This window comes from Phoca vitulina, unplaced genomic scaffold (assembly GCF_004348235.1).
Source record: "Phoca vitulina isolate PV1807 unplaced genomic scaffold, GSC_HSeal_1.0 scaffold2, whole genome shotgun sequence".
In the NCBI taxonomy this organism is placed as follows: domain Eukaryota; kingdom Metazoa; phylum Chordata; class Mammalia; order Carnivora; family Phocidae; genus Phoca; species Phoca vitulina.
Genome location: NW_022589705.1, coordinates 40,861,983 through 40,887,223, shown reverse-complemented (window position 1 = coordinate 40,887,223; position 25,241 = coordinate 40,861,983). Strand labels below are relative to the sequence as shown.

Sequence of the window (25,241 nt, the reverse complement as noted above, 5' to 3'; positions counted from 1 at the left end):
TGAATCCAATTACCTTTTTCAGAGCAGGGCAGAAATTAAAGAAAAGTCGGTGGCTATATGCTTTGAATCTTTCAGGAAGATGCCAGTTCTGAATTATTTCCTCATCAGAAATCACATGATGATCCAGTGCTTTGAGAGACCATATACTGTTGACGAGAACATGTCTATATCCTTTTTTAAGGCTCACTGGACAATCGAACATAGTGAGGGCAATGAGACTTGGACAGGCAGATAACATACATATATTCTTTAACTTTGCAAACCCATTGTCATGAAGATAGAGGAGTTTTAGTTTCTTCAATCCACTCCAAAATTTGGTATCTGGTAGACTCTTTATCTGAAATATTATTAATAACATCTTAAATACAAATATTAATTTTCTATAAGTTACATGGAAAATGGAAAAACACTCAACATCTTCTAAAATTCAGTATTTTCCAAAATGGCAAATTTCTCATTAATAAGCCAAAAAAGAATCTCTAATTATCCAATAGTGACTGGAGTAAAAACATAATACACTGTTCATCTAGATTATGTTATCATTGTTAGTATAATTAAATGAATAGACATATATACTTTGTTCAATAAAAATTCCTCTGTAGTAGGCCAATTCTAAAATTTTCTAAACATAAAGAATTAAGGAGCCATATCAATCAATGTGATACACACATTAACAAAAATGAAGGATAAAAGTCATATGATCATCTCAATAGACAGAGAAAAGGAATTTGACAAAATTCAACATTTACTCATGATAAAAACTCTCAACAAGTAGGTACAGAAGGAATGTACCTCAACATAATAAAGGCCATATATGACAAGCCCACAGCTAACATCATATTCAATGATGAAAATTGAAAGCTTTTCCTCTAAGATCAGGAACAAGGCAAAGATGTCCACTCTTTCCACTTTTATTCAACACAATATTAAAAGTTCCAGCCAGAGTAATTAATCAAGGAAAAGAAACAAAAGGAATGCAAATCAGAAAGGAAGTAACAAAACTGTCAGCGTTTGCAGATGACATATTATATACAGAAAATCCTAAAGACTTCACCAAAAAATTGTTACAACTAATAAATCAATTAGTAAAGTTGCAGGATACAAAATCAATATACAAATATATGCTGCATTTCTATACACTAATAATAAGCTATAAGAGAAATTAAGAACACAATCCCATTTAAAATTGCAGCAAAAAGAGAAAATACCTAGAATGAATTTAACCAAGGAGGTGAAAGATCTGCACACTGAAAACTATGAGACATGGATAAAAGAAAGAGGAACAGACAAATAAATGGAAAGATATTCCATGCTCTGGATTGAGAGAATAAATGTTAAAATGATATTACCCAAAACAATCTACATATTCAGTGTAATCCCTTCTAAATTCCAAAGGCATTTTTCACAGAAATAGAAAAAAGAATCCCAAAATGTATATGGAAACACAGAAGATCCCAAATAGCCAAAGCAATCCTGAAAGAGAATAAAGCTGGAGGCATCATGCACCCTGATTTTTAAACTATATTACAAACCTATAGTAATCAAAACAGTATGGTATTGGCATAAAAACAGACACAAAGATCAATGTAACAGAACTCAGAGACCGGAAATAAACCCATGTATAGATGGTCAGTTGATTTATGATGGCGTCAAGAATATACAATGGGGGAAAAAAAAAGAATATACAATGGGGGAAAAAGAAAGAATATACAATGGGGAAAAGGCAGTGTCTTCACAAATTTGCATATCATCCTTGCACAGGAACCATGCTAATCTTCTCCGTATCATTCCATTTTTAGTATATATGCTGCCAAAGCAAGCACAAGGGCAGTCTCTTCAATAAATGGTGTTGGGAAAACTGGACAGCAACATGTAAAAAAAAAAAAAGTCGTAAAACTGGACCTCTATCTTACACCATACACAAAAATTAGCTCAAAATGGATTAAAGTCTAAAACCTAAGACCTGAAACTATAAAACTCCTAAAAGAAAACATAGGCAATATACTCCTTCACAATAGCCTTGGTGGTGATTTTTGGTTTTGACACAGAAAGCAAAGGACACAAAAGCAAAAATACATCAGGTAAAAATACATCAAACTAAGAAGCTTCTGCACAGCAAAGGAAATCATCAAAAAAAAAAAAAAAAATGAAAAGGCAAGCTACTGAATGAAAGAAAATATTTGCAAATCATATATGTAATAAGGGGATAATATCCAAAATATATAAAGAACTCATACAACCCAATACCAAAATAAAATCCAATTAAAAATGGGCAGTGAATCTGAATAGACATTTCCTAAAGAAAACATCCAGATGGCCAACATGGTACATGAAGAGATGCTCACTATCAATAATCAAAACAAACAGGGAAATACAAACCAAAACCACAATGAGATATCACGTCACACGTGCTAGAATGGCCATTGTCCAAAGGACAGGAAATAACAAGTGTTTGCAAGGATGTGGAGGAAAGGGAACCCTTATGCACTGTTAATGGGAATGTAAATTGGTACAATCACTGTGGAAAACAGTATGGAGGTTCCTCAGAAAAATAAAAATAAAACTACCATATGATCCAACAATTCTACTTCTCAGTATTTATCTGAAGACAAGGAAAACACTGACTCAAAAAGATATATGTACCCCTCATATTCATTCTAGCATCATTTACAATAGCTAAGACATGTAAGCAGCCTAAGTGTCTACCGATGGAGGAATGAATAAAGAAAATATGCTATATATATATATATATATATATATATATATATATATATATATATATGTATATACACAATCATCACGTTGTACAGATGAATTTAATATGTTGTATGTCAATTACGTCATTAAAAAAATTTAAAAGTCCAGAGCGTTTTTAATTCAGACCATTAATTTAAGAAGTAAAATATACCAAATCACACAGTTTTTACATATTTCTAACTCAAAATTTTGTTTAAATTTAAAAATTTTTAAAGTAATCTTCACATCCAATGTTGGGATCAAACTCATGATCCAAAGATCAAGAATCACTTGCTCCACCAACTGAGCCAGCCAGGCACCCCTTAAATTTTAAATTTTGTATTTATATATATTCTATTTATTTTTAAATTTTGTTTATATTTTATATAAAAATTGGGAGGTATATTGGGATACATAGCATAAGTGTTTTTAAATATTAATTTCATTTATATGCAAATATCTAAAATGTCTATTGCTTACCTGATTTCCATGGAGATCAAGTTTGACTAATTTTATACAACTCTGAAGTGGACGAATATCTGTAATAAAATTGTTTGAGAAGATGCATACTCTAAGAGAGATACAGGATTGCAAATTTTCCATAGATTTTAAATGAAGGCCACTGAACTTCACAAAAACAAAATCTTTTTGATCTTCTATCATGTTTTCATTATAGTGACTCCATTCTTCATGACTGGTGAGCTCTTCTGTTATTGTTCCATGAAACATCTAGAAAAAATGGGAAATAGATTAGAAAAGGTTTTTTCAACTTCCAAAAATAAATCTGAAAACAAACAAAAAATCTGCTATAGCCAGTGAGAATACAATGGGTAAGAAAGTTAAAAAAAGATCTAATTTGTAAGTGAAATCTAAAAAAGAATAAAGAAACAAAAAAAAGCAGAATTAAGACCTATAAATCAGAGAATAAACAGATAGTTGCCAGACAATAGGGGGTTGGGCAAAGTGGGTGAAGGGGAGAAGGAAATACAGGCCTCCAGTTATGGAATGAGTAAGTCACAGGAATAAAAGACACAGCATAAGGAATACAGCCAATGATATTGTAATAGTGATGTAATGGTACAGAGTAGCTACATATGTGGTGAACATAGCATAATGTATAAAACTGTTAAATCACTAAGTTGTATACCTGAAACTAATGTAACATCATGTATCAACTATACTCAAATAAAAAAATTTCAAAAAAATTAATTCCCATAAAACCTTCTAATTCAAAGCATTTTGAAAGTATGAAATTTACATAACTACAAATCAAAAATGTTATCATTGCCTTTGCCAATCAACTAATCAGTAAAAGGAAAAAAAAAATTTCCTTTTTCCTAGAGTACTTAGAGAACATGGAATTTGGTGAAACAGTTAAGAGAAAAACATCTAGGCAAGAAAACTAAAACAAAGAAAATTACACTTTTTATACCTTGTATAATAATTCTGGTTAAAACACTCTGCTAAATAAAGAAATGCACTGAATGATAAACTTCCAAGTCAGGATAGTGCTAACATTTGTGTAAGAGGCTGAAAAATGTAGCTAAATGAAATTAAGGCACAATACAGGATTTCAACTGTTACAAATTTCTTAAAAAGACAATTTGCAATCACATTATTTATTTCTATGTTCAATTCAACTAGGTAATTAAGATCTGGAATTCTAACAGTTTTAAAATTTGATTAATTTTATGTAAAATTTCTGGATCAAGCTCTTTAATATAATTTTACATAGTATTTCTCATATATTTGAAATCTCCCTTACTGTAGGTACTTTCAGCTTTCACAAAACACAGTCACCCAGTGATAGTTTAGAAGAGAATATCTGAACTCAAGTGGCCTATCTGAAAGCATTTAGTAAGATTAACTATCTTCCCTATTGGAAGAATCTCTCCCATGTGGAAGTAAACTAGGTCAGCATAATCCAAGTAAAAATAAATGTGGAAATCCAGATAAACCCTTACACTCTTTCAAGAGATTAGCTACTTTTTATATCCTACCCAAGGCCTAGAACTGTAATCCTCAAACTCTTAAGTACCATCTAAGGAATTAAACAGAAAGCAGATTCCTAGGTCCCATATCATATCTACATTATCAGAGTCTCTGGGCTGAGGGCCAAGGAATATGTAATTGAGCATGCACCTGGGTAAGTCATGGACATCTTGAGAAAAACTAGTCTAAACTATAAGTAAAACAGTCTTCCAAATATAAAGACCCTCATATGAAATAAACAGATGTGAATGAATCTTTACAAACTTACCAAGCTCTATAGGTCCTGAAATGAAAAGCAATGTATAAAATGTATCCCATCGTTTGGACTTCCTATTTAGAAAAGACCTTAAGTCTTTCCTCAGGCTCTCCTTTGAGAAACCTATTTTTTCCATTTTGGCCTAATACAGGCACACTCTGGTTTATAACAGGGGTTTATGAAAGCCCATATCTCAGGCATAAATCAGGATGTTTCAAGACGCTTAATGAATGACCCACCCAGGTGCCCCTAGACTTTATTTTTTAGAGCTATTTAGATCAATATTTACAATAGCCAAGACATGTAAGCAGCCTAAGTGTCTACTGATGGAGGAATGAATAAAGAAATGAAAAACTGAAAGTACACAGAGATCCCATATACATCCACATTGTCAGTTCCCCCTATTAAAATCTTGCATTAGTGTTGTATATTTGTTTAATTAATGATCCAATCTTAATACATTATTATTAACTAATTATTATTAACTAATACATTATTACTAACTAAAGTTAAAGTGTTTTAGATCATAGCTCATAGCAAAATCTCTAGACAAACAAAACACATCAACATGGAACAGCGGAGAGATCCCATTTCCTCACATAAAGCTGAAGCTAACTTTACATCTTCTGTCAAAGCACTGGTACGTGTGTGTGTGTGTGTGTGTGTATAGACAGTGACATACAGATAGATAAACTATTCTTTCAAGCATTCATTGTTCACACAGATTATTCCATCTCTAATAGTTTATTTTGGTATTTCTTTATTTCTTTGTAGAAGATATAATCTTCCTAGCATTTATTTTCACGGATTCTAAATAGTGTTACTAACTATAATTACTGTCTATAAACTTATCACAAGCAATGAAAGATTTTTATTTTAAACTCTTTTGTATTAATATGATTCATATGTCACTTGAACATGATGTCAATAATCTACCACTGGTATTATTCAAAAGTGGAATTTTTTTCTATTTCCTTCATTGATCTCGGACATAATAGATAATCTGATTATAATGAAAGATTCTGCAATTATTTAAGCATTCTAACTTTAGCTATTAATTAATCAATCTTGTTACTCTGTGAAGTTCACAGACTGTTTTGTGAAGTTAACTGATACTGATACATAAGATAACATTGCCCCCTTCCTCAAAATGCTTAAATATGTTCCAAATAATTTTTTAATAATACCTAGTGAGTTAGTGTGATTAGTATTACTGCCTCACTTGAAAACTTTTTCTTGCAGATAAGACTTATAGTCTGAGGAAGAAGAGAATTATTATGTCACACAAATCCAAATTGGAGATAATCTTCATGATAGTACTTAAGTGAATATCTTTTTATTCATTTTGGACAACTACTTCCTAGTTTTATTTAAAAAGATGCCAATTACAGACATATAAAAAATCTGCAATATTAAATACCAAAATGATTAGGGAACTAAAATTTCATGGCTTCAGAATTTTAAAAATATCTAGGTTGCCTAATTATTTTATGTTTAAATGTGAACTCCATGAAAACAATAAAATTAACTATGTGATGAAGTAAAATATAATTGTTGAAATATTAACTTTTTAATTCAATAATTAGAATTCTAAACAGTTAACAATAATGGATTCTTAGTTAATGAAATATGCTGAACTTTGCTATGCTGAACTCTGCTATTAAGGATGTTATATTTATTTCTCTCTTGGTGTAACCCTCTTCAGCAAATCATTGTCTAATTAACTCTTAGTCATTTACATTCCTGTACCATGTCTACATGGCCAATTTAGAAATTATATGTTTATATGTTATATAATTTAATTGTTGTCTTTCCAATTAAATTACATACACCCTGAGGTCAGGGCACTTGTTCTGTAGTTTTCATAATTTAGCATGAGACCTAGAACTGAATCATGTTTCAATAAATATGGCTACTTTTTACTTTCCTCAGAGAAACAGTAAATTTAGAGGAATAAAAAATTAAGATTTCTATTCCTGAATAATCAACGGGTCAAAGAAGAAATCAAAGTGAAATTAAAAAAAAAAAAACTGGAAACAATTGAAAATAGAAACACAACAAACCAACACTTATAGAATGCAGCAAAAGCAATTATAACCAGAAATTTTATGGTGATCAATGCATCCATTTAAAAAAATCTCAAGAAAGCTAACTTCTTACCTCTAGGAACTAGAGAAAAAACAACAAACTATACCCAAGTTAGCAGAAGGAAAGAAATAAAAAAGATCAGAGCAAAAATTAATGAAATAAAAGAAAACAAGAAAAGATCAACAAAACTAAGGGTTGGGTTTTGAAAGAATAAACAAAATTGGCTACCTTTAGCTAGATTTAACAACCACCACCACCAAAAAAAACTTCAGAGGACCCAAATAAATAAAGTTAGAAATAAAAGAGAAGATATTGTAACTGATATCAAATAAATACAAAGAATCAGGAGAATACTATGAAAAATGATACACCAACAAATTGAACAACCTAGGAGAAACGGATAAATTCCTAGAAACATACAGTCTACTAAGACTTATTCATGAAGAAAAAGAACATCTGAACAGATGAATTACTAGTAAGGAGATTGAATCAATAATTAAAAACCTCCCAACAAAGAACAGGTCAGCCACAGAGAGCTTAATTGGCAATTCTATCAAACATTTAAAGAAGAATGAATGCCAGTCCTTCTCAAACTCTTCCAAAAAGTTGAACAGGAGAAAACACTTCCATATTATTTTACAAGGCCATCATTACCCTGATAGCAAAGCCAGATAAGGATACTAAAGAAAAGAAAAATACAAGCCAATATCCCTAATGAATATACATGCAAAAATTCTGAACAAAATCTAGCAAATCAAATTCAACCCCATTTAAAAAAAATCATATACCATGATCAAGTGGGATTTATCCCTGGGATGCAAGAATGGTTCAACAACACAAATCAATCGTGCAATATATCTTATTAATGGTACAAAAGACAAAAATCATAGGATCATCTCAATAGATGCAGAAAAAGCATTTGATAAATCAAATCCTTACATGATGAAAACTCTAAACAAAGAGGGTATAAAAGGATTACAATTCAACATAACAAAGGCCATATATGGTAAGTCAACAGCTAACATTATATTCAAAGGTGAAAGGTTGAAAGCTTTTCCTCTAGGATCAGGAAAAAAGCAAAGGTACCCACTCTCAACCATTCCTATTCAACATAAGACTAGAAATCCTAGCTAGAGTGATCAGCTAAGAAAAAGAAACAAAAGGAATCCAAATCAGAAAGGAAGAAGTAAATTTTCTGTTTGCAGATAACATGGTATTATATATAGAATATCCTCAAGACTCCATGAAAATTGTTAGAATGAACAAATTCAGTAAAGATGAGGGCACAAAATAAACATACAAAAGTCAGTTTCATTTTATATATACTAACAATGAGGTACCTGAAAAAGAAATAAAGGAACCAATCATCTTATAATAGCATCAAAAAGAATAAAGTACTTAGGAATAAATATAACCAAGGAGGTAAAAGATCTATACACTGAAATCTAGAAGACATTAATTAAAGACACAAATAGAAAGATCCTGTGTTCAGGAATAGTTAATACTCTTAAAATGTCCATTCTATCCTAAGCTATCTACAGATTCAATGCAATTCTTATTAAAATTCAAATGGCATTTTTCAAAGAAATAGGAAAAATAATCCTAAAATGCATATGGGACAATACCAACAACAACCCAAGAAACTCAACTAGGCAAAACAATCTTGAAAAAGAAAATGAAGCTGGAGGGCTCACACTTCCTGACTTGAAAACATATTACAAATCCACAGTAATCAAAACAGTATGGTACTGGCATAAAAACAGACACACAGACCAATTTAAAAGAATAGAGAGCCCAGAAATAAACCTACCCATATACGGTCAACTAATATTTGACAAGGGAACAAAGAATACGCAGTGGGGAAAGGACAATATCTTCAATAAATGGTGTTGAGAAAATTGGATATTCACTGGAAAAATAATTAAATCTGACCTCTTACACCACTTATAAAAATATCTCAAAATTAACTCAAAAATTAAATCAAAAGACTTAAATATAAAACTGGGAATCATAAAACTCCTAGAAGAAAACATAGGGAAGAAGGTCCTTGACATTGGTCTTGGCAATGATTGTGGGATATGACACCAAAGGCAACAAAAGCAAAAATCAGCAAGTAGGGCTACATCACACTAAGAAGCTTCTGCACAGAAAAGAAACAATAAACAGAATGAAGAGGCAAACTATGGAATGGGAGAAAATATTTGCAATTAATCTAATAAGGGGTAGATATTCAAATATAAAAGGAACTCATACAAATCAGTAGCAATAACCATCATCATTACCATCATCATCTTCTAATTTTAAAATAGGCAGAGGACTTGAACAGACTTTTTTTTTTTCCAAAAGAGATATATAAATGCCAACATATATATAAGAAGGTGATCAACATCACTAATCATCAGGGAAATGCAAACAAAACCATAATGAGATACTACCCCATACCTGGTAGAATTTCTTTATTCAAAAAGACAAGAAATAGCACTGGGGAAGATGTGGAGAAGAGGGAACAAATCCTTGCACACTGTTGGTAAGGATGTGAACTGATACAGCCCCTATGGAAAATAGTATGGAGGTTCCTCAAAAAATTAAAAATGGGACTACCATATGATCTAGCAATTCCACTTCTGGGTTTATATCCAAAGGAAATGAAATAATTATCTTGAAGAGATATCTGCACTTCCCATGTTCATTACAGCATGATTTACAACAGCCAAGGTATAGAAACAACCTAAGTGCCCATTGACAGATGAAGAGTTAAAAAATGTAACAAATGTAATACTGATATATTTTACACAGTACATACATACATGCACAATGGAATAATGTTCAGCCATGAGAAAGAAGGAAATCCTGCCATTTTCTATAATATAGATGGATTTTAAAGGGTAAGTTAAATAAGTCAGAGAAAGACAAATACTGTATGATCTCACTTAATGTGAAATCTAAAAAAGTTGAACTCATTTAAACAGAGTAAACTGTTGGTTATCAGGAGTGGCCAAAATGGGGTACAGGAAATGGGGAGGTATCAGTTAAAGATTATGGACTTCCAGATATAAGATGAACAAGTTCTAGAGATATAACATACAACGTGGTAACTACAGTTAGCAATACTATATTGTATATTTTGTACTTGAAAGCTGTTGAGAGTAGTACATCCTAAATATTCTCATAACAAAATAAATAAATAAATAGTAATTATATGAGGTGACAGATGTGTTAACTAAGCTTACTGTGATTATCATTTTGCAATATACATGTGTATCAATTTATCATACTGTACACATTAAACTTATACAATGTTATATGTCAATTATATCTCAATAAATCTGGAAAAAAAGACTTATAAGTACAAAGTATCTCTCATTTACATTGAGATCTATTCTTAATTCCTTGAAATCTTTCCCTTTGAATTCTCTACCACCAATATCCAAATTCCTACAAAAAAGAATGTATATTTTTCATTTATTTATGCTGAATAACAAAGCACCCCAAAATCTATTGGCTTAAAACAACTACCATTTATTTTCTCTCAGGATTCTGTAGGTTGACTTGATTCAACTAGGCAGTTCTTTTCCAAGTGATATTAACTCCAGATTCAGTCTTGTAGGGCTCATCTAAACAGACACCTCCAAGATGACTAATTTACATTTCTGATACACTGGCAAGAACACTGATGGTAGGTTCAGCTGGCATGCTAGGATGTATGGGTCTCTCTCACCATACCATCCCAGGTTCTCTCCACCTACACCAACCTTCACTATGTCATTCTCTCACATGTCTATTTGTGTGTTGCCGTAGTAGTATAGCAAGATTTTCTCCACGGTTGACTCAGAGCCAAAAAAGTATAAAAGCAGAACCTGTCAGGCCTTCTGAAGGGTAAGCCCAACTGGCACAGCTTTACCTCAACCACATTCTACTGGTTAAAGGAAGTTAGTTTGATTTTTGAACTTATTTTTGAGCTTATAAGGTAGTTAGAAAAAAAAGAAACAAATATAAGTTGTTCTGAGCTTGGTGACCTCAAGCAACTTATATACCCTCAGTTGTTATGTATCCAACTTATATGCCTCAGTTCCGTCACCTATAAAATGAGGATCGCAATAGTACTAAACAGATATAATTGCTATGAAGACTAAATGAGTTGGCATAAAGACTTTAGAATAGTGTCTGGCACATAACAAGCACTATAAATAAGTGTTACTAAAATAAATCTAGCTCAATTAACAACTCAAGATAGAATGTAGTCTTCAAAAAATAAATTAAGGCACTTTTGGTTTCTGGTCCAGCATATAAGGAGTTTAGAAGTTGTCACACCATTCTAATAAATAAAAAGAAGAACATAATGAAAAATCAGCAACTCTTCTTAGATTCATCAGAAAAGTGAGGGTACAAGGAAAACCACTGAATCAAAAATCAGAGGGATAGCAGGTGGATACAAAGATCCATAAGTTACTGGAGCAGAAACTCACCAGCAGAAACCAGTGCCAGGGTAGGAAACTATGACAAGTAACTAGAGGTAAGTATTGACAACTCAGATTTAGAAACTCCAGTCCTCATCCTTTTGTGAGATAAACATCCAGGAGCCCTACCAGGTCCTCAGAGTGAATACTGGAGAAAAATCTGCTCAGGCATCTGACAGAGAGAAAAGGAATAATTCTGAAATACAACAGACCACCCTGTTCTTCTTAACAAGGCCTGCCCTCAAGAGAATATATTTAACACACAATAAACAACTGAGGTTTTACCAAAGCCTAACTGACAGGGAAGTAGGGAAATATCCAACTATATCTCTATCAAGCCTTCCATTTGGGAGAAAGGAAGTACACAATTCCAGCCCACTCAGGCCATCTTGTCCCACCTAAGGTGTAGGAAGGCCAAGAAATACTTGTGAAATTCACAGCCTAGGAAGCACAGCCTCACAGGAACTGAGACCTATCCATACCTACCACCACACCACACACTATTTTTCTGGAGTTCTTTTTACCATTACATGATGTCTGGCTTTCAATAAAAAAAAATTACAAGGCATACTAAAAGACAGCATACAGCAAGCATAAGACCAGATTCAGATACTACAGGGATGTTGTGTTTGGTATACTCTTCTAAAAAAGGAGAGGAGAAAACATTTCCAAACTCATATTATGTGGTAAGCATTATCCTGATACCAAAATTAGAAAAGGACACTACAGGGTTCCTGGTTGGCTCAGTTGGTTAAGCGACTGCCTTCGGCTCAGGTCATGATCCTGGAGTCCCTGGATCGAGTCCCACATCGGGCTCCCTGCTCAGCAGGGAGTCTGCTTCTCCCTCTGACCCTCCCCCCTCTCATGTGCTCTCTCTCTCTCTCAAATAAATAAAATCTTTAAAAAAAAAAAAAAAAGGACACTACAAAAAAACAGTCATAGACCAGTATCCCTGATGAACACAGATGCAAAAATCCTCTAAAGATATAAGCAAATCAAGTTCAACAATGCATTAAAAGGATCATACACCATAATGAAGTGGGATTTATGCCTGAGAATAAAGGATAGATCAAAATCCACAATTCAATACACCACATTAACAAAATGAACGATAAAAATCGTATGATCATCTTGACAGCTACAGCAAAAGCACCTGACAAAATTCAACATTCATTTATGATAAACTGAGTATTTCAACAAAGGGTACAGACGGAAAATAACAACATAATAAAGGCCACATATGACAAACCCACAGATAACATCATTCACAACAGTAAAAGCTAAAGCTTTTCCTCTAAGATCAGGAATAAGACAAGGATGCCCACTCTCAACATAGTATCAGAAGTCCAGAGAGCAATTAGGCAAGAAAAAGAAATAAAAAGCATCTGAATTGGAAAGAAGAAGTAAACCTGTCACTATTTGCAGATAACATATTATATACAGAAAACCCTAGAGACCCAACACACACACACAAAAAAAAACTCTCTGAATAAAGGAATTCAGTATAGTTGCCGGAAACAAAACCAACAAAAATCTATTGTGTTCCTCTACACTAATAATCAACTATCAGAAAGAGAATTTAATAAAACAGCCTTATTTACAATTGTGTCAAAAAGAATGAAATACCTAGGAATAATTTAGCAATGGAAGGAAAAGACCCATACACTGAAATTAATTAATTAATTAATTAAATTGAAGAAGAGACAAATAAATGGAAAGCTATTCCATGCTCATGAAATGGAAGAATTAACATTGTTAAATTCCCATACTACCCAAAACAATCTACATATGCAGTGCAATTCCTAGCTAATTTCCAATGGCATTTTTTACAGAAATATAACAAACAATCCTAAATTTGTATAAAACCACAAAAACCCTAAATAGCCAAAGCAATCTTGAGAAAGAGCAAAGCTGGAGGCATTATGCTCCTTAATTTAAAACTGCATTACAAAGCTATAGTAATCAAACAGTATGGCATTGGCATAAAAAAATGTAGTTAAATGCAACAGAATAGAGAGACCAGAAATAAACCCACACATAGATGGTCAATTGATTTATAACATAAGAGCCAAGAATATACAACAGGGAAAGGAAAGTTTCCTCAATAAATTGTGTTGGGAAAACTGGACAGTAACATGCAAAAGAATAAAACTGGACCACTATCTTATACTATACACAAAAATTAACTCAAAATAGATTAAAGACTTGAACTTAAAACCTAAAACTCCTAAAAGAAAACATAGAGGATACACTCTTTACAAGAGCCTTGGTGGTGATTTTTGGTTTTGACACAAAAAGCAAAGGACGCAAAAGCAAAAATACATCAGGTAAAAATACATCAAACTAAAGAAAATACAAGCTACTGAATGGAAGAAAATATTTGCAAATCATATATGTAATAAGGGGATAATATCCAAAATATATAAAGAACTCATAAACTCAATACCAAAATAAAATCCAATTAAAAAACGGGCAGTGAATCTGAATAGACATTTCCTAAAGAAGACATCCAGATGGCCAATATGGTACATGAAGAGATGCTCACTATCAATAATCATCAAAGAAATACAAATCAAACACACAATGAATCAGAATAGGCTGAATCCAGGAATTTCTGAAATGAGTTTCTTCTTATGAGTTAGCCAGTGTAGACAGCCACGACATTTCACAATAAATTTCAATAAACTGTTTCAAAAAAAAAAAAAAAAAATACAATGAGATATAACGTCACACGTGCTAGAATGGCCATTGTCCAAAGGACAGGAAATAACAAGTGCTTGCAAGGATGTGGAGGAAAGGGAACCCTTATGCACTGTTAATGGGAATGTAAATTGGTACAATCACTGTGGAAAACAGTATGGAGGTTCCTCAGAAAAATAAAAATAAAACTACCATATGATGCAACAATCTACTTCTCAATATTTATCTGAAGACAAGGAAAACACTGACTCAAAAAAATATATGTACCCCTCATATTCATTCTAGCATCATTTACAATAGCCAAGACATGTAAGTAGTCTAAGTATCCACTGACAGATAAATGGATAAAGAAAATGTGGTATATACATAAAATGGAACATTATTCAGCCATAAGAAAGAATGAAATCCTGCTATTTGCAACAACATAGATGGACCCTGAGGGCATTACACCAAGTGAAATAAATCAGACAAAGAAAGACAAATGCTGAATGATCTCACTCATATGTGGAATTCGAAGACAAAAACAAAACAAAAAAAAATCAAGCTCATAGATACAAACAGATTGGTGGTACAGAGAGGCAGGGGTAGGGGTTGGCAAAAGAGGACAAGGGGTCAAACAGTACCAATTTTCAGTTATAAAATAAATAGGTCATGAGGAGGTAATGCACAGCCTGATGCCTTTGGTTAATAATATTGTATTGCATATTTGAGAGTTGCTAGAGAGTACATCTTAAAAGTTCTCATCACATGAAAAATAATTTTTGTAACTACACATGGTGAGGGATGTTAACTAGACTTACTGTGCTGATCATTTCACAATATATACAAATACTAATCATTATGTTGTATATCTGGAGCAAATATGATATTATGTCAATTATACCCCAATTAAAAAGTATAATAAAAATGATGGATATGAAAAAAAGTGTATATAGATATCATTTAATACCAAAAAATCCTTAATATCTTAAAGTGTAATTAACTATTTAATATAGTCAATAGAATACTATGAAAGCATTAAAACTGATATTGTAGAATAGTTAACAACATGAAAAGCTGTTGATAAATAACTAAGTCATTGTTTTTGTTTAGAAATATTTTTCACTAAAAAAAAGAAATATTTTCACTGAATTGTACAGTTTAAAGGGGTGAGTTTTATGGTACGTGAATTAATTTTCAATTAAAAATATTCATTCTTCTGTGGCACACATTAAAGAAGGTAAAAAAAAAAAGTTAAGTAATGGAGAAAGATATACCGTGCTAACACTAATCAAAAGAAAGCTAGAGAAGCTTTAATAGTTCAGACAGAGCAGATTTCAAAGCAAGGAAAATTATCAGGCATAAAGTGGGGTATTACAAAATGATAAAGAGACAATTCTATAAGAAGACATAACAATCCTTATTGTGCATGTGTCTAAAAACAGCATTAACACCTGAGGCAAAACTGAAAGAAATGAAAAGGAGACACAGATGAATCCACTATTGGATTTAGAAACTTCAACATCCCTCTATCAGAAATAGATAGATCCAGCAGGCAGAAAATCAGTAAGGACACAGTTGAAGTCCACAATACCATTCATCAACTGGATAATTGACACTACTACTTCATCCAACAATAGAAGATTATACATTCTTCTCAAATTTACATGGAATATTTGCCAAGATAGAACATAATCTCGGCCATAAAACATACCTTAACAAATTTAAAAGAACAGAAAGCATACAATGTCTGTCTCAGAACACAGTGGAATTAAACTAGATATCAATAAAAGAAAGATAGCTGGAAAATATCAAAATACAGGGAGATTAAACAATGTATTTCTAAATAACATATAGCTCAAAGATAAATTTAAAAATATTTTAAGCTAAATGAAAATGCACCTTATCAAAATTTGTGGGTTGCAGTGAAAGCAGTGCTTAGAGAGTAATCTACAGCATTAAATTCACATATTAGAAAAGAAGATATAAAATCAATAATTTAAGTTTCCATCTTGGGAAACTAAATCAAGAAGAGCAAATCAAATCCAAAGTAGGCAGAAGAAAAATAAATCAGTAATAAATATATTTTCAGTAAGTACATTTATAAAAAATTATTATAATCCTTGATTATATTCTCAAATATTTGGGGATGGGAGAATTTTGTCATTATCTCATCCCATAACTCTCTATAAATATCTAGAAATTCTATAAATGTTAACTTTAACCAGATCATATGAAGGGTCTTTTACAATGAAAAACAACCAACTCTTTACTTGCTTTTCAGGTCTTAAGTGAGAGGGGAAAAAAGTGTCTCCAAAAACTCTGTGGTTCCTACAAAATATATTTCTTCCTTATCTGCTAGGTCATTCAGAGTTAATGAAATGCTTAAATACTGAATCTCATCCCAGGTGCCTGCAAACATATTTTTGGTTACTATTAACTGATCTCTGGTTGTTGGTTTTTTTTAAAGATTTATTTATTTGACAGAGAGAGACACAGAAAGAGAGGGAACACAAGCAGGGGGAGTGGGAGAGGGAGAAGCAGGCTCCCCGCGGAGCAGGGAGCCCTATGCTGGGCTTGATCCCAGGACCCCAGGATCATGACCTGAGCCGAAGGCAGACACTTAAGGACTGAGCCACCCAGGTGCCCCAATCTGTGTTATAGAGTTTAATTTTTAAGCCATTCTCAACTGATTTTTTTTACCTGGTGATATGAATTTTAAAATAATCTTAAAATCAGTCTTTCTCATATTAAAGTAGGATCATTTATATTTGTGTTCTCTATTGCATCAATATTCATCTCCATTGATAGTATTTATTTGCCAACATATAAACAACCTTAATATTAAAAAACATTCTAGGGTAGAACACTACTATATGAGATCAAGTTATTGCTATCCAAAGGAAAGATTAATATATAGTAAGTTATAAGATTAAATGTACTACACTATATTTCCATTTTTTTAAGAACTAGCATTCTACATTCAGAATATAAGGTATTTTTCAGTTATTCGAACTATTCAATTAAATAGTCTCTCACGTAGCCCCGTTGGAAGATTCTCATGCAACATTTAATTTTATTTCTTATTCTTTATTGCACACCAGTATAACTAGAATAACACAAATCATCAGGCCCCATTAGTCTACCTCTTGAATCTTATCGCTGCAGCTATGGGGCCAGATGATTACACCACCAAGGGAAGCTGAAAACCACTGCAATTGGTTTTCAGTATACATACTTAAAAGCCTGTGTACCAAGTACTGCCAATTTTAAATATGACAATTAAAGAGGAATCCAGGCACTTTTGTTCCTTTTAGGTTTTTGATAATTTTACAATTACTTTGTAAAATACACATATAAATGTGTGTATCATCAAGTTCAAATAATAATATAATGTTCAAAAGGCAAATTTAAGTATAGCAACACATTACATAAAGCATCAGGACTCCAACTGCAATTTCAAAAAAGTCCTGTAGTTCAAAAGAAATCAGTATCATTGTCAGTAAACCTAGTTTGTATCGACTAAAGTACTGATTTTAAAATTATAATTTATTTTTAATCACACTATAAAAACCATGTCTTTATAAACTATAATGTACATCAACTATAAGTCTCATCTTTATTCTCAACGTTTTTCATTTAAAAAAATCGGTGGCAAACACATGAAGGGTAACTAAATGAGGTTATAATTAATGAATATCTAAATTAAATATTGAAAAGTAAACGTTCTGTATGTTTAATTCCTTTTCAAATGGATATTTAACAAATATTTTTAAGATATTTTCAAAAAAATGTTTTGCTAACTGTGTCATTGACCTCTGGGCATCACACTCAGTCACTGGAATTTTAGATGACAGGTATACAAGTACATTATTATTTTAAGTAAAGAGTATATTAAAATTTAATATTTGGTTTGGTGATCTATGTTATAGTAACTTATTTTGTAAGCATTAGTTATGGCATTATTACGTAGGTTGAATTCTGGACACTAGACTCCAGAATTACCACAAACTTTGCTAAGATTCTGCAAATGAAATAAAATCATGAAAAAAGGGGGAAAATAAAGGTTTATTTTTCAAAAATCTAACTGTAGGAAATATAACTAGGAATATTTTATATCTATTGTGGTTGCAAACTACTTTTAGTTTAGAATATCTGCAGTATATTTAAGCCCATCATAAACACTGCAATTATTTTTTTAAGAAATACTTTTTATTTGGTCAAATAATTCATTGAGTCAATACTGTTTTGATGAAGACTTATCATGATTTTACATCACACAAAAAATGCACTTTAAAAATTAAGGAGAAGCGTTCTAATAAACAATTAGAATACTATATATCTCCTGGCAAATGAAAATGGAATCTAGTTGGTTTGTAAGTTTATATAAAAAACACTGATTCCTTAAAACATTACATTTTGATGGTATAGTCCACATATTTCACATAACATAAAAAGTCATTTGGAACAATGAATCAAAGATGCACTTGTAATCAAGACATCTTAATTTCTGTCCTTTACATGTATTCGCTTTCTAAAATTTAGAAGGCTGTATATTTCTGTTCAAAAATTTTTAAAAAGCTTTTGTGAAAACACCAGTTTTCAACTTTAATTTTATTCCATGCTTGTCGACTGTAAAACTATAAGCTTGAAAAAACTAAAGGGTGATGAGCCAGAAGATGGATATAAAACAATAAAAACTAATTTAAAAAATCTAGAAAAATATCTGCATAGAAATCAACACCTCTTTTTTTTTTTTTTAAAAGATTTATTTATTTATTTTATTTATTTGACAGAGAGAGACACAGTGAGAGAGGGAACACAAGCCAGGGGAGTGGGAGAGGGAGAAGCAGGCCTCCCGCTGAGCAGGGAGCCCGATGTGGGGCTCGATCCCAGAACCCTGGGATCATGACCTGAGCTGAAGGCAGAAGCTTAACAACTGAGCCACCCAGGCACCCCAGAAATCAACACCTCTTAAGAAATCATGTAAGCAAGAAGAGAATGGAATAAAATATTTAAAGTACTGAGAGAAAAAGGAAAACCCACCAACCTAGAATTCTGTACCCTGTGAAATTATCTTTCAAAATGAAGGAGAAACACTTTCATAGACAAACATTGAGGAAATTTGTTGCCAGTAGACCTACCTTACAAGAAATGTTAAAAGAAGTTCTTTAGAGAAAAGCAATATAATATAGTTCAGAAACTCAGATCTATAGAAAGCAAGGAAGATCACTGGGAAAGAAATAGTGTACATAAAATAAAATTTTTTTATTTTTCTTATTCTTAATTGATCTAACACATAAAAGTTTGTCAAAATAGTAATAGCAAATGATATAAGCAATTATCTAAGTTTATGCATATGTCATACATACATGAATGTTTACATATAAGTGAAATTAAAGCACCAAATATATAAGACACAGAAAAAAAGAATTAGGTTTACTCTCTAATTATAATTTTATTATAATTATAATAAAATTTTCTAATTTTCTAATTATACTTACACTACCTGGGAAGGGGTAGAGTGTTATTTGAAAATGGAACTGAATTAGTTATAAATGAGTATTGCAAACTTTTCAGCAACCAACTAAAAATGGTAAAATAAGAACCATAACCAATATGCTATGAAAGGAGGGGTGCCTGGGTGGCTCAGTCATTAAGCGTCTACCTTCTGCTCAGGTCATGATCCCAGGGTCCTGGGATCCAGTCCCGCATCAGGCTCCCTGCTTGGCGGGAAGCCTGCTTCTCCCTCTCCCACTCCCCCTGCTTGTGTTCCCTCTCTCCGTGTGTCTTTCTCTGTCAAATAAATAAGTAAAATTTAAAAAAAAAAAATGCTATGAAAGGAAAGAAAATGGAATCATATACAATGCTCGTTTAAAACCACAAAAGACATAAAAAGAGTGAAAGACAGAAAATAAAAACAAAGAATAATGGCAACAAATACAAAACAACAATGGATATCGCAAATATTAATCCAAATATATCAATAATCATTACGAATGTCAAGGTCCAAATGAACCAATTAAGAGAGATTATCAGATGATATTAAAAAAAAATCCAATTATATGTTGTCCACAAGAAACCCACTTTAAAGGTAAAGACATATAAAGTGATAGAGAAAGATATAACATGCAGACACCAATCAAAAGAAAGCAGGAGTAGCTGTATTAACTTTAAACAGAGCAGTCCAAAGCAAGAGAAGTTATCAGGATAAAGAATGGCATAACAGGGACACCTGGTGGCTCAGTTGGTTAAACACCTGCCTTCAGCTCAGGTCCTGATCCCAGGGTCCTGGAATGGAGCCCCACATCAGGCTCCCTGTGCATGAGGGAGCCTGCTTCTCCCTCTCCCACTACCCCCTACTTGGGCTCACTCTTTCTCTTTCTTTCCCTGTCAAAAAAAAAAAAAAAAAAACGGCATTACATAATAAGAATAGGGTCATTTCTCCAAAAAAACATACCAACTGATAAAGTTTACGCACCTAAGAGAAGTGAAGCAAAACTGATAGAATTGCAAGAAACAGATGAATCCACTATCACTGTTGGAGACTTCAACCCCACTATCAGAAAATGAACAGATCTAACAGACAGAAAATCAGTAAGAACATAGTTAAACACAACAACACCATCAATCAACAGGATATAATTGACATCTACAGACTACTTTATCCAACAACCACTGAATGTATATTCATCAAAAGCTCATATAAATATTTACCAAGATAGGCCACAGTCTGGGCCTAAAATACAACTTAACAGATTTAAAAGAACAGAAATTACACAACGTCTGCCCTGGATCACAACAGAATTAAACTACACATCAATAACAAAGATAGCTGGAATACCCCCAAATATGTGGATATTAAACAACACATTTCTAAGTAACACATGGGCCAAAGATCTCAAGAGAAATTTAAAAATATTTTGAACTAAATGAAAATAAAAATACAACTTATCAAAATTTGTGGGATGTAGCAAAAGCAGTGCTTAGAGGGAAATTTACAGCATTGAGTGCATATATCATAAAAGAAGAAAAATCTAAAAGCAATACTCTAAACCTCCACCTTAGGAAACTAGAAAAAAAAAGAGCAAATCAAATCCAAAGTAAGCATAAGTAAAGAAATAATAAAAATTACAGGAGAAATCAATGAAATTGAAAACAGAAAATCAATACAGAAAATCCATAAAACCAAAAGCCAGTTCTTTGGAAAGATCAATATTGATAAACCGCTAGCCAGGCAAAGAAAAAAGAGAGAACACAAATTATTAATATCAGAAATTAAAGAGAGGACAATACTACAGTCCCATGGACTTTAGAAGTATAATAAAGAAATACTATGAACAGTTCCATGCACAAAAGTTTGATATCCTAGAGGAAATGGACCAATTCCTTGAAAGACACAATCTGCCAAGATTCACACAAGAACCAATAGACAATCTGAATAGACAGATATTTATAAAGAAATTGAGTCAATAACTAATAATCTTTCAAAATAGAAAGCACCAGACCCATACGAGTTCACTGAGGAATGCTACCAAAACTTACAGGAGAAATTATACCAATTCCCTACAATCCCTTTCAGAAGATAGAAGCAAAACCTAACTCATTCTATGAGACCAGCTTTATCCTAACACTATGGCCAAAGACATTACAAGAAAGGAAAAGAACAGACCAATGTTTCTCCTGAAAACAGATGCAAAAATCCTGAAAAAAAAATTTAGTAAATTGAATCCAACAATGGATAAAAAGAATCTACCAAGTGGGATTTTTCCCAGGTATGCAAGTCTGGTTCAACATTCACAAACCAATTAGTGTAATCCATCACATTAACAGGCTAAAAAAAAGAAAAATCACATGATCATTTCAATAGATACAGAAAATTCATTTGATCAAATCCAACTCTATTCATGACAAAAATTCTCAGTAATCTAGGAATAGAGAACTTCTTCAACTTGATAAAAGTATCTATAAAAATTCTGTAGCTAACATCACACTTAATGGTAAGAAATTAGAAGCTTCCCCACTAAGATCAGGTCCAACGCAAGGATGTCCCAACTCATCACTGCTTTTTAACATCCTACTGAAAGTCTTAGCCAGGGCAAGGAAATTTAAAAATATATACAGATTGGGAAGGAGGAAATAAAACTGTGTTTGTTCACAGATGTCATGATCATCTACATAGAAAATCCAAAAGAGGGCACCTGAGTGGCTCAGTCGGTTAAGCATCTGCCTTAGGCTCAGGTCATGATCTCAGGATCCTAGTATCAAAGCCCAGCTCCCTACTCAGTGGAGAGTCGGCTTCTCCCTCTTCCTCTGTCCCTACCCCACCCCACTCATGCTCATTCTCTCACTTTCTCCTCAAATAAATAAATAAAATATTTTAAAAAAGAAAATCCAAAAGAATCAATAAAAAACAAAACAAACAAAAAACCCCCACTAAACCCTGGAACAAATAAGTGATTATAACAGGTTGCAGACACAAGGTTCATACACAAAAGCCAAACATTTTCCTATATACCAGCAATGAACAAGCTAAAACACAATAGTGTTTACATTAGCACCTCCCAAAATGAAATATTTAGGTATAAATGTAACAAAATATGTACAAGATCTATAGAAGGAAAACAACAAACTGCTGATGAGCAAAATCAAAAAACTAAATAAATGGAGAGAGACTTCATGTGCATTGATAGCCTGGATAGGAAGACTCAATATCAAGATGTCAGTTCCTCCCAACTTGCTCTATAAATTCAGTGCAATCTCATCAAAATCTCAGCAAATTATTTTATCACTATCAACAAACTGATTTTAAAGTTGATAAAAGAGGAAAAAACCCACAATATCTAACACACTATTGAAGAAGAACAAAGTTGGAGGCATGACACTACCAGCCTTTAAGACTTACTATAAAGCTATAGTTGTCAAGACTGTGTAGCATTATCAAAACAACAGACAGATCATTGGAACAGGATAGAGTCCATAAATAGAAATATAGTCAACTGATCTTTGACAAAGAACACAATACAATACTTTCAACAAATGGTGCTGAAAAAATTGGACATCCACAGGCAAAAACAAACAAAAAAAACATGAATCTAGACATACACTTTACACCTTCAGAAAAATTAATTCAAAGTGGATCAATGATCCAAATTAAAACACAAAACTTTAAAACTCCTAGAAGAAAATCTAGGTGACCTTAGGTATAATAATAAAAAAATCATAACCCATGAAAGAAATATTTTATAACCTATACTTCATTAAAATTAAAGACATGTAATTTGCAAAAGTAATGTCAAATGAATGAGAAAACAAGCCACAGACTGGGAGAAAATATTTACAAAAGACAAATCTGAAAAAAGACTTTTATCCAAAATATACAAAGAGCACTTAAAACTATGGAACAATATGGAAATGAACAACCAGATTAAAAAATGGGCCAAAGACCTTAACAGAAACTTCACCAAAGAAGACATACAGGTGGCATATTAAAACAACAATCAGGTATCATTACACACCTATTAGAATGACCAAAATCCTGAACATGGACACTACCAACTGTGGCAAGGACGAGGAACAAAAGAAACTATCATTCGTTGCTGGGAGGAATGCAAAATAGTACAGCAAGTTTGGAAGATGGTTTGGCTGTATCTTATAAAACTAAATATACCTTATCATCAGATCCAGTAATTGCACTTGTTGGTATTTATCCAAAGGAGTTGAATACTTATTTCTACAGAAAAACCTGCACATGGATGTTCATAACAACTTCACTCATAATTGTCAAAATTTGGGAGCAACCAAGATGTCCTTTCAGTAGGTGACTGGATAAAGTGTGGCATATTCAGACAATGGACTATTACTCCACTAAAAAGAAATAGGTTATCAAGCTATGAAAAGACATGGTGTACTTTAAATGCATATTACTAAGTGAAAGAGACCAAGGCTACATAGTGAAGGATTCTAACTATATGACATAATAGAAAAAACAGAAATACGGAGATAGTAAAAAGATCAGTGGTTGCAGAGTTCATGGGGTGAATGAATAGGCAGAACACAGAAAATTTTTAGGCAGTGAAATTCTCAATATTATTAACGAGTGATACATGTCATCTTACTTTGTCCAAACTTATTGAATATACAACACCAAGAATGAAATGTAAGGTAAACTATGGACTTTGGGTGATTATGAAGTGTCAATGTAGGTTCATCAACCATAACAAGTGTACCACTTTGGCAGGGGATATTGATGAGGTAGGCTATACATATGTGGGTATATGTGGGGATATACTGGAAATCTCTGTACCTTCTTCTAATTTTGCTGTGACCCTAAAACTACTCTAAAAAATAAAGTCTTAAAAAATACTAAGGGAGGACATCAAATAGAAGTTAGAGGGAAAAAGTTGTCCTTGGCTCTCCAGAAGGGTGAGAAGAGTGAGGGTTCCTTCAACAAGGAAAAAAAAAATATTAAAGAAATAAGCTGAGAACAAGCTAGTTGAATAAACAAATTCAAATGAAGGGAACAATAAAAAGATGTTTTTGCTTACACTACATGTCAGAAAGAGTAGGAGGAGGAACAGTAGTTGAACAGAGAGAGAAAGCACAAGAAATGGAAAAGATCAGAGCCCTAGCACCCTGAGCATCATAGTCCATGCTCTAGGACCCTCTTCATTTGGCTTCAGTGTCTTCCTGTGAAGAAGGAAAAAAAAATGTTTGGAAACAAATTTAATGTGCTTCTCTACAACTTCCACACAACAGTCATGGTTATATCCATAGTAATAAAAGCAACCTGTCATTACCTATAAACAAGCACATGCATCTTATTGGGGTAGTGGTTGAACAACTCAGTAAACTTACTAAAAATCATTAAATTGTTCACTTACAACAGGTTAAGTTAATTGTATATAAATTATGCCTCTGTAAAGTTCTTTTAAAAATCTATCTCACTCTTCTTTATGGAACTTCTTCAGATACTCTCTACTCTCCACCCACAGAAAAAAAAGCCCAAATGCCTCTACAGAATATCATTTTTC

At 32.6% G+C, this 25,241-nt stretch overlaps 1 protein-coding gene and 1 non-coding gene across 2 annotated transcripts in view; both read right to left on the bottom strand.

Moving 5' to 3' along the window:
• Positions 1–25,241, bottom strand: part of LRRIQ3 (leucine rich repeats and IQ motif containing 3) — a 196,235-nt gene that overhangs the window by 168,006 nt on the left and 2,988 nt on the right. Inside the window, exons 2-3 of the mRNA XM_032426072.1 lie at positions 3,217–3,465; positions 14–337 (exon numbers count right to left, since the gene is read on the bottom strand). Coding sequence (XP_032281963.1) covers positions 14–337; positions 3,217–3,465 — 573 coding nt within the window. The remainder of the gene's footprint in view (positions 1–13; positions 338–3,216; positions 3,466–25,241) is intronic.
• Positions 1,717–1,823, bottom strand: LOC116626821. Its single transcript, XR_004298347.1, has one exon. It is a non-coding gene; the product is annotated as a U6 spliceosomal RNA (small nuclear RNA).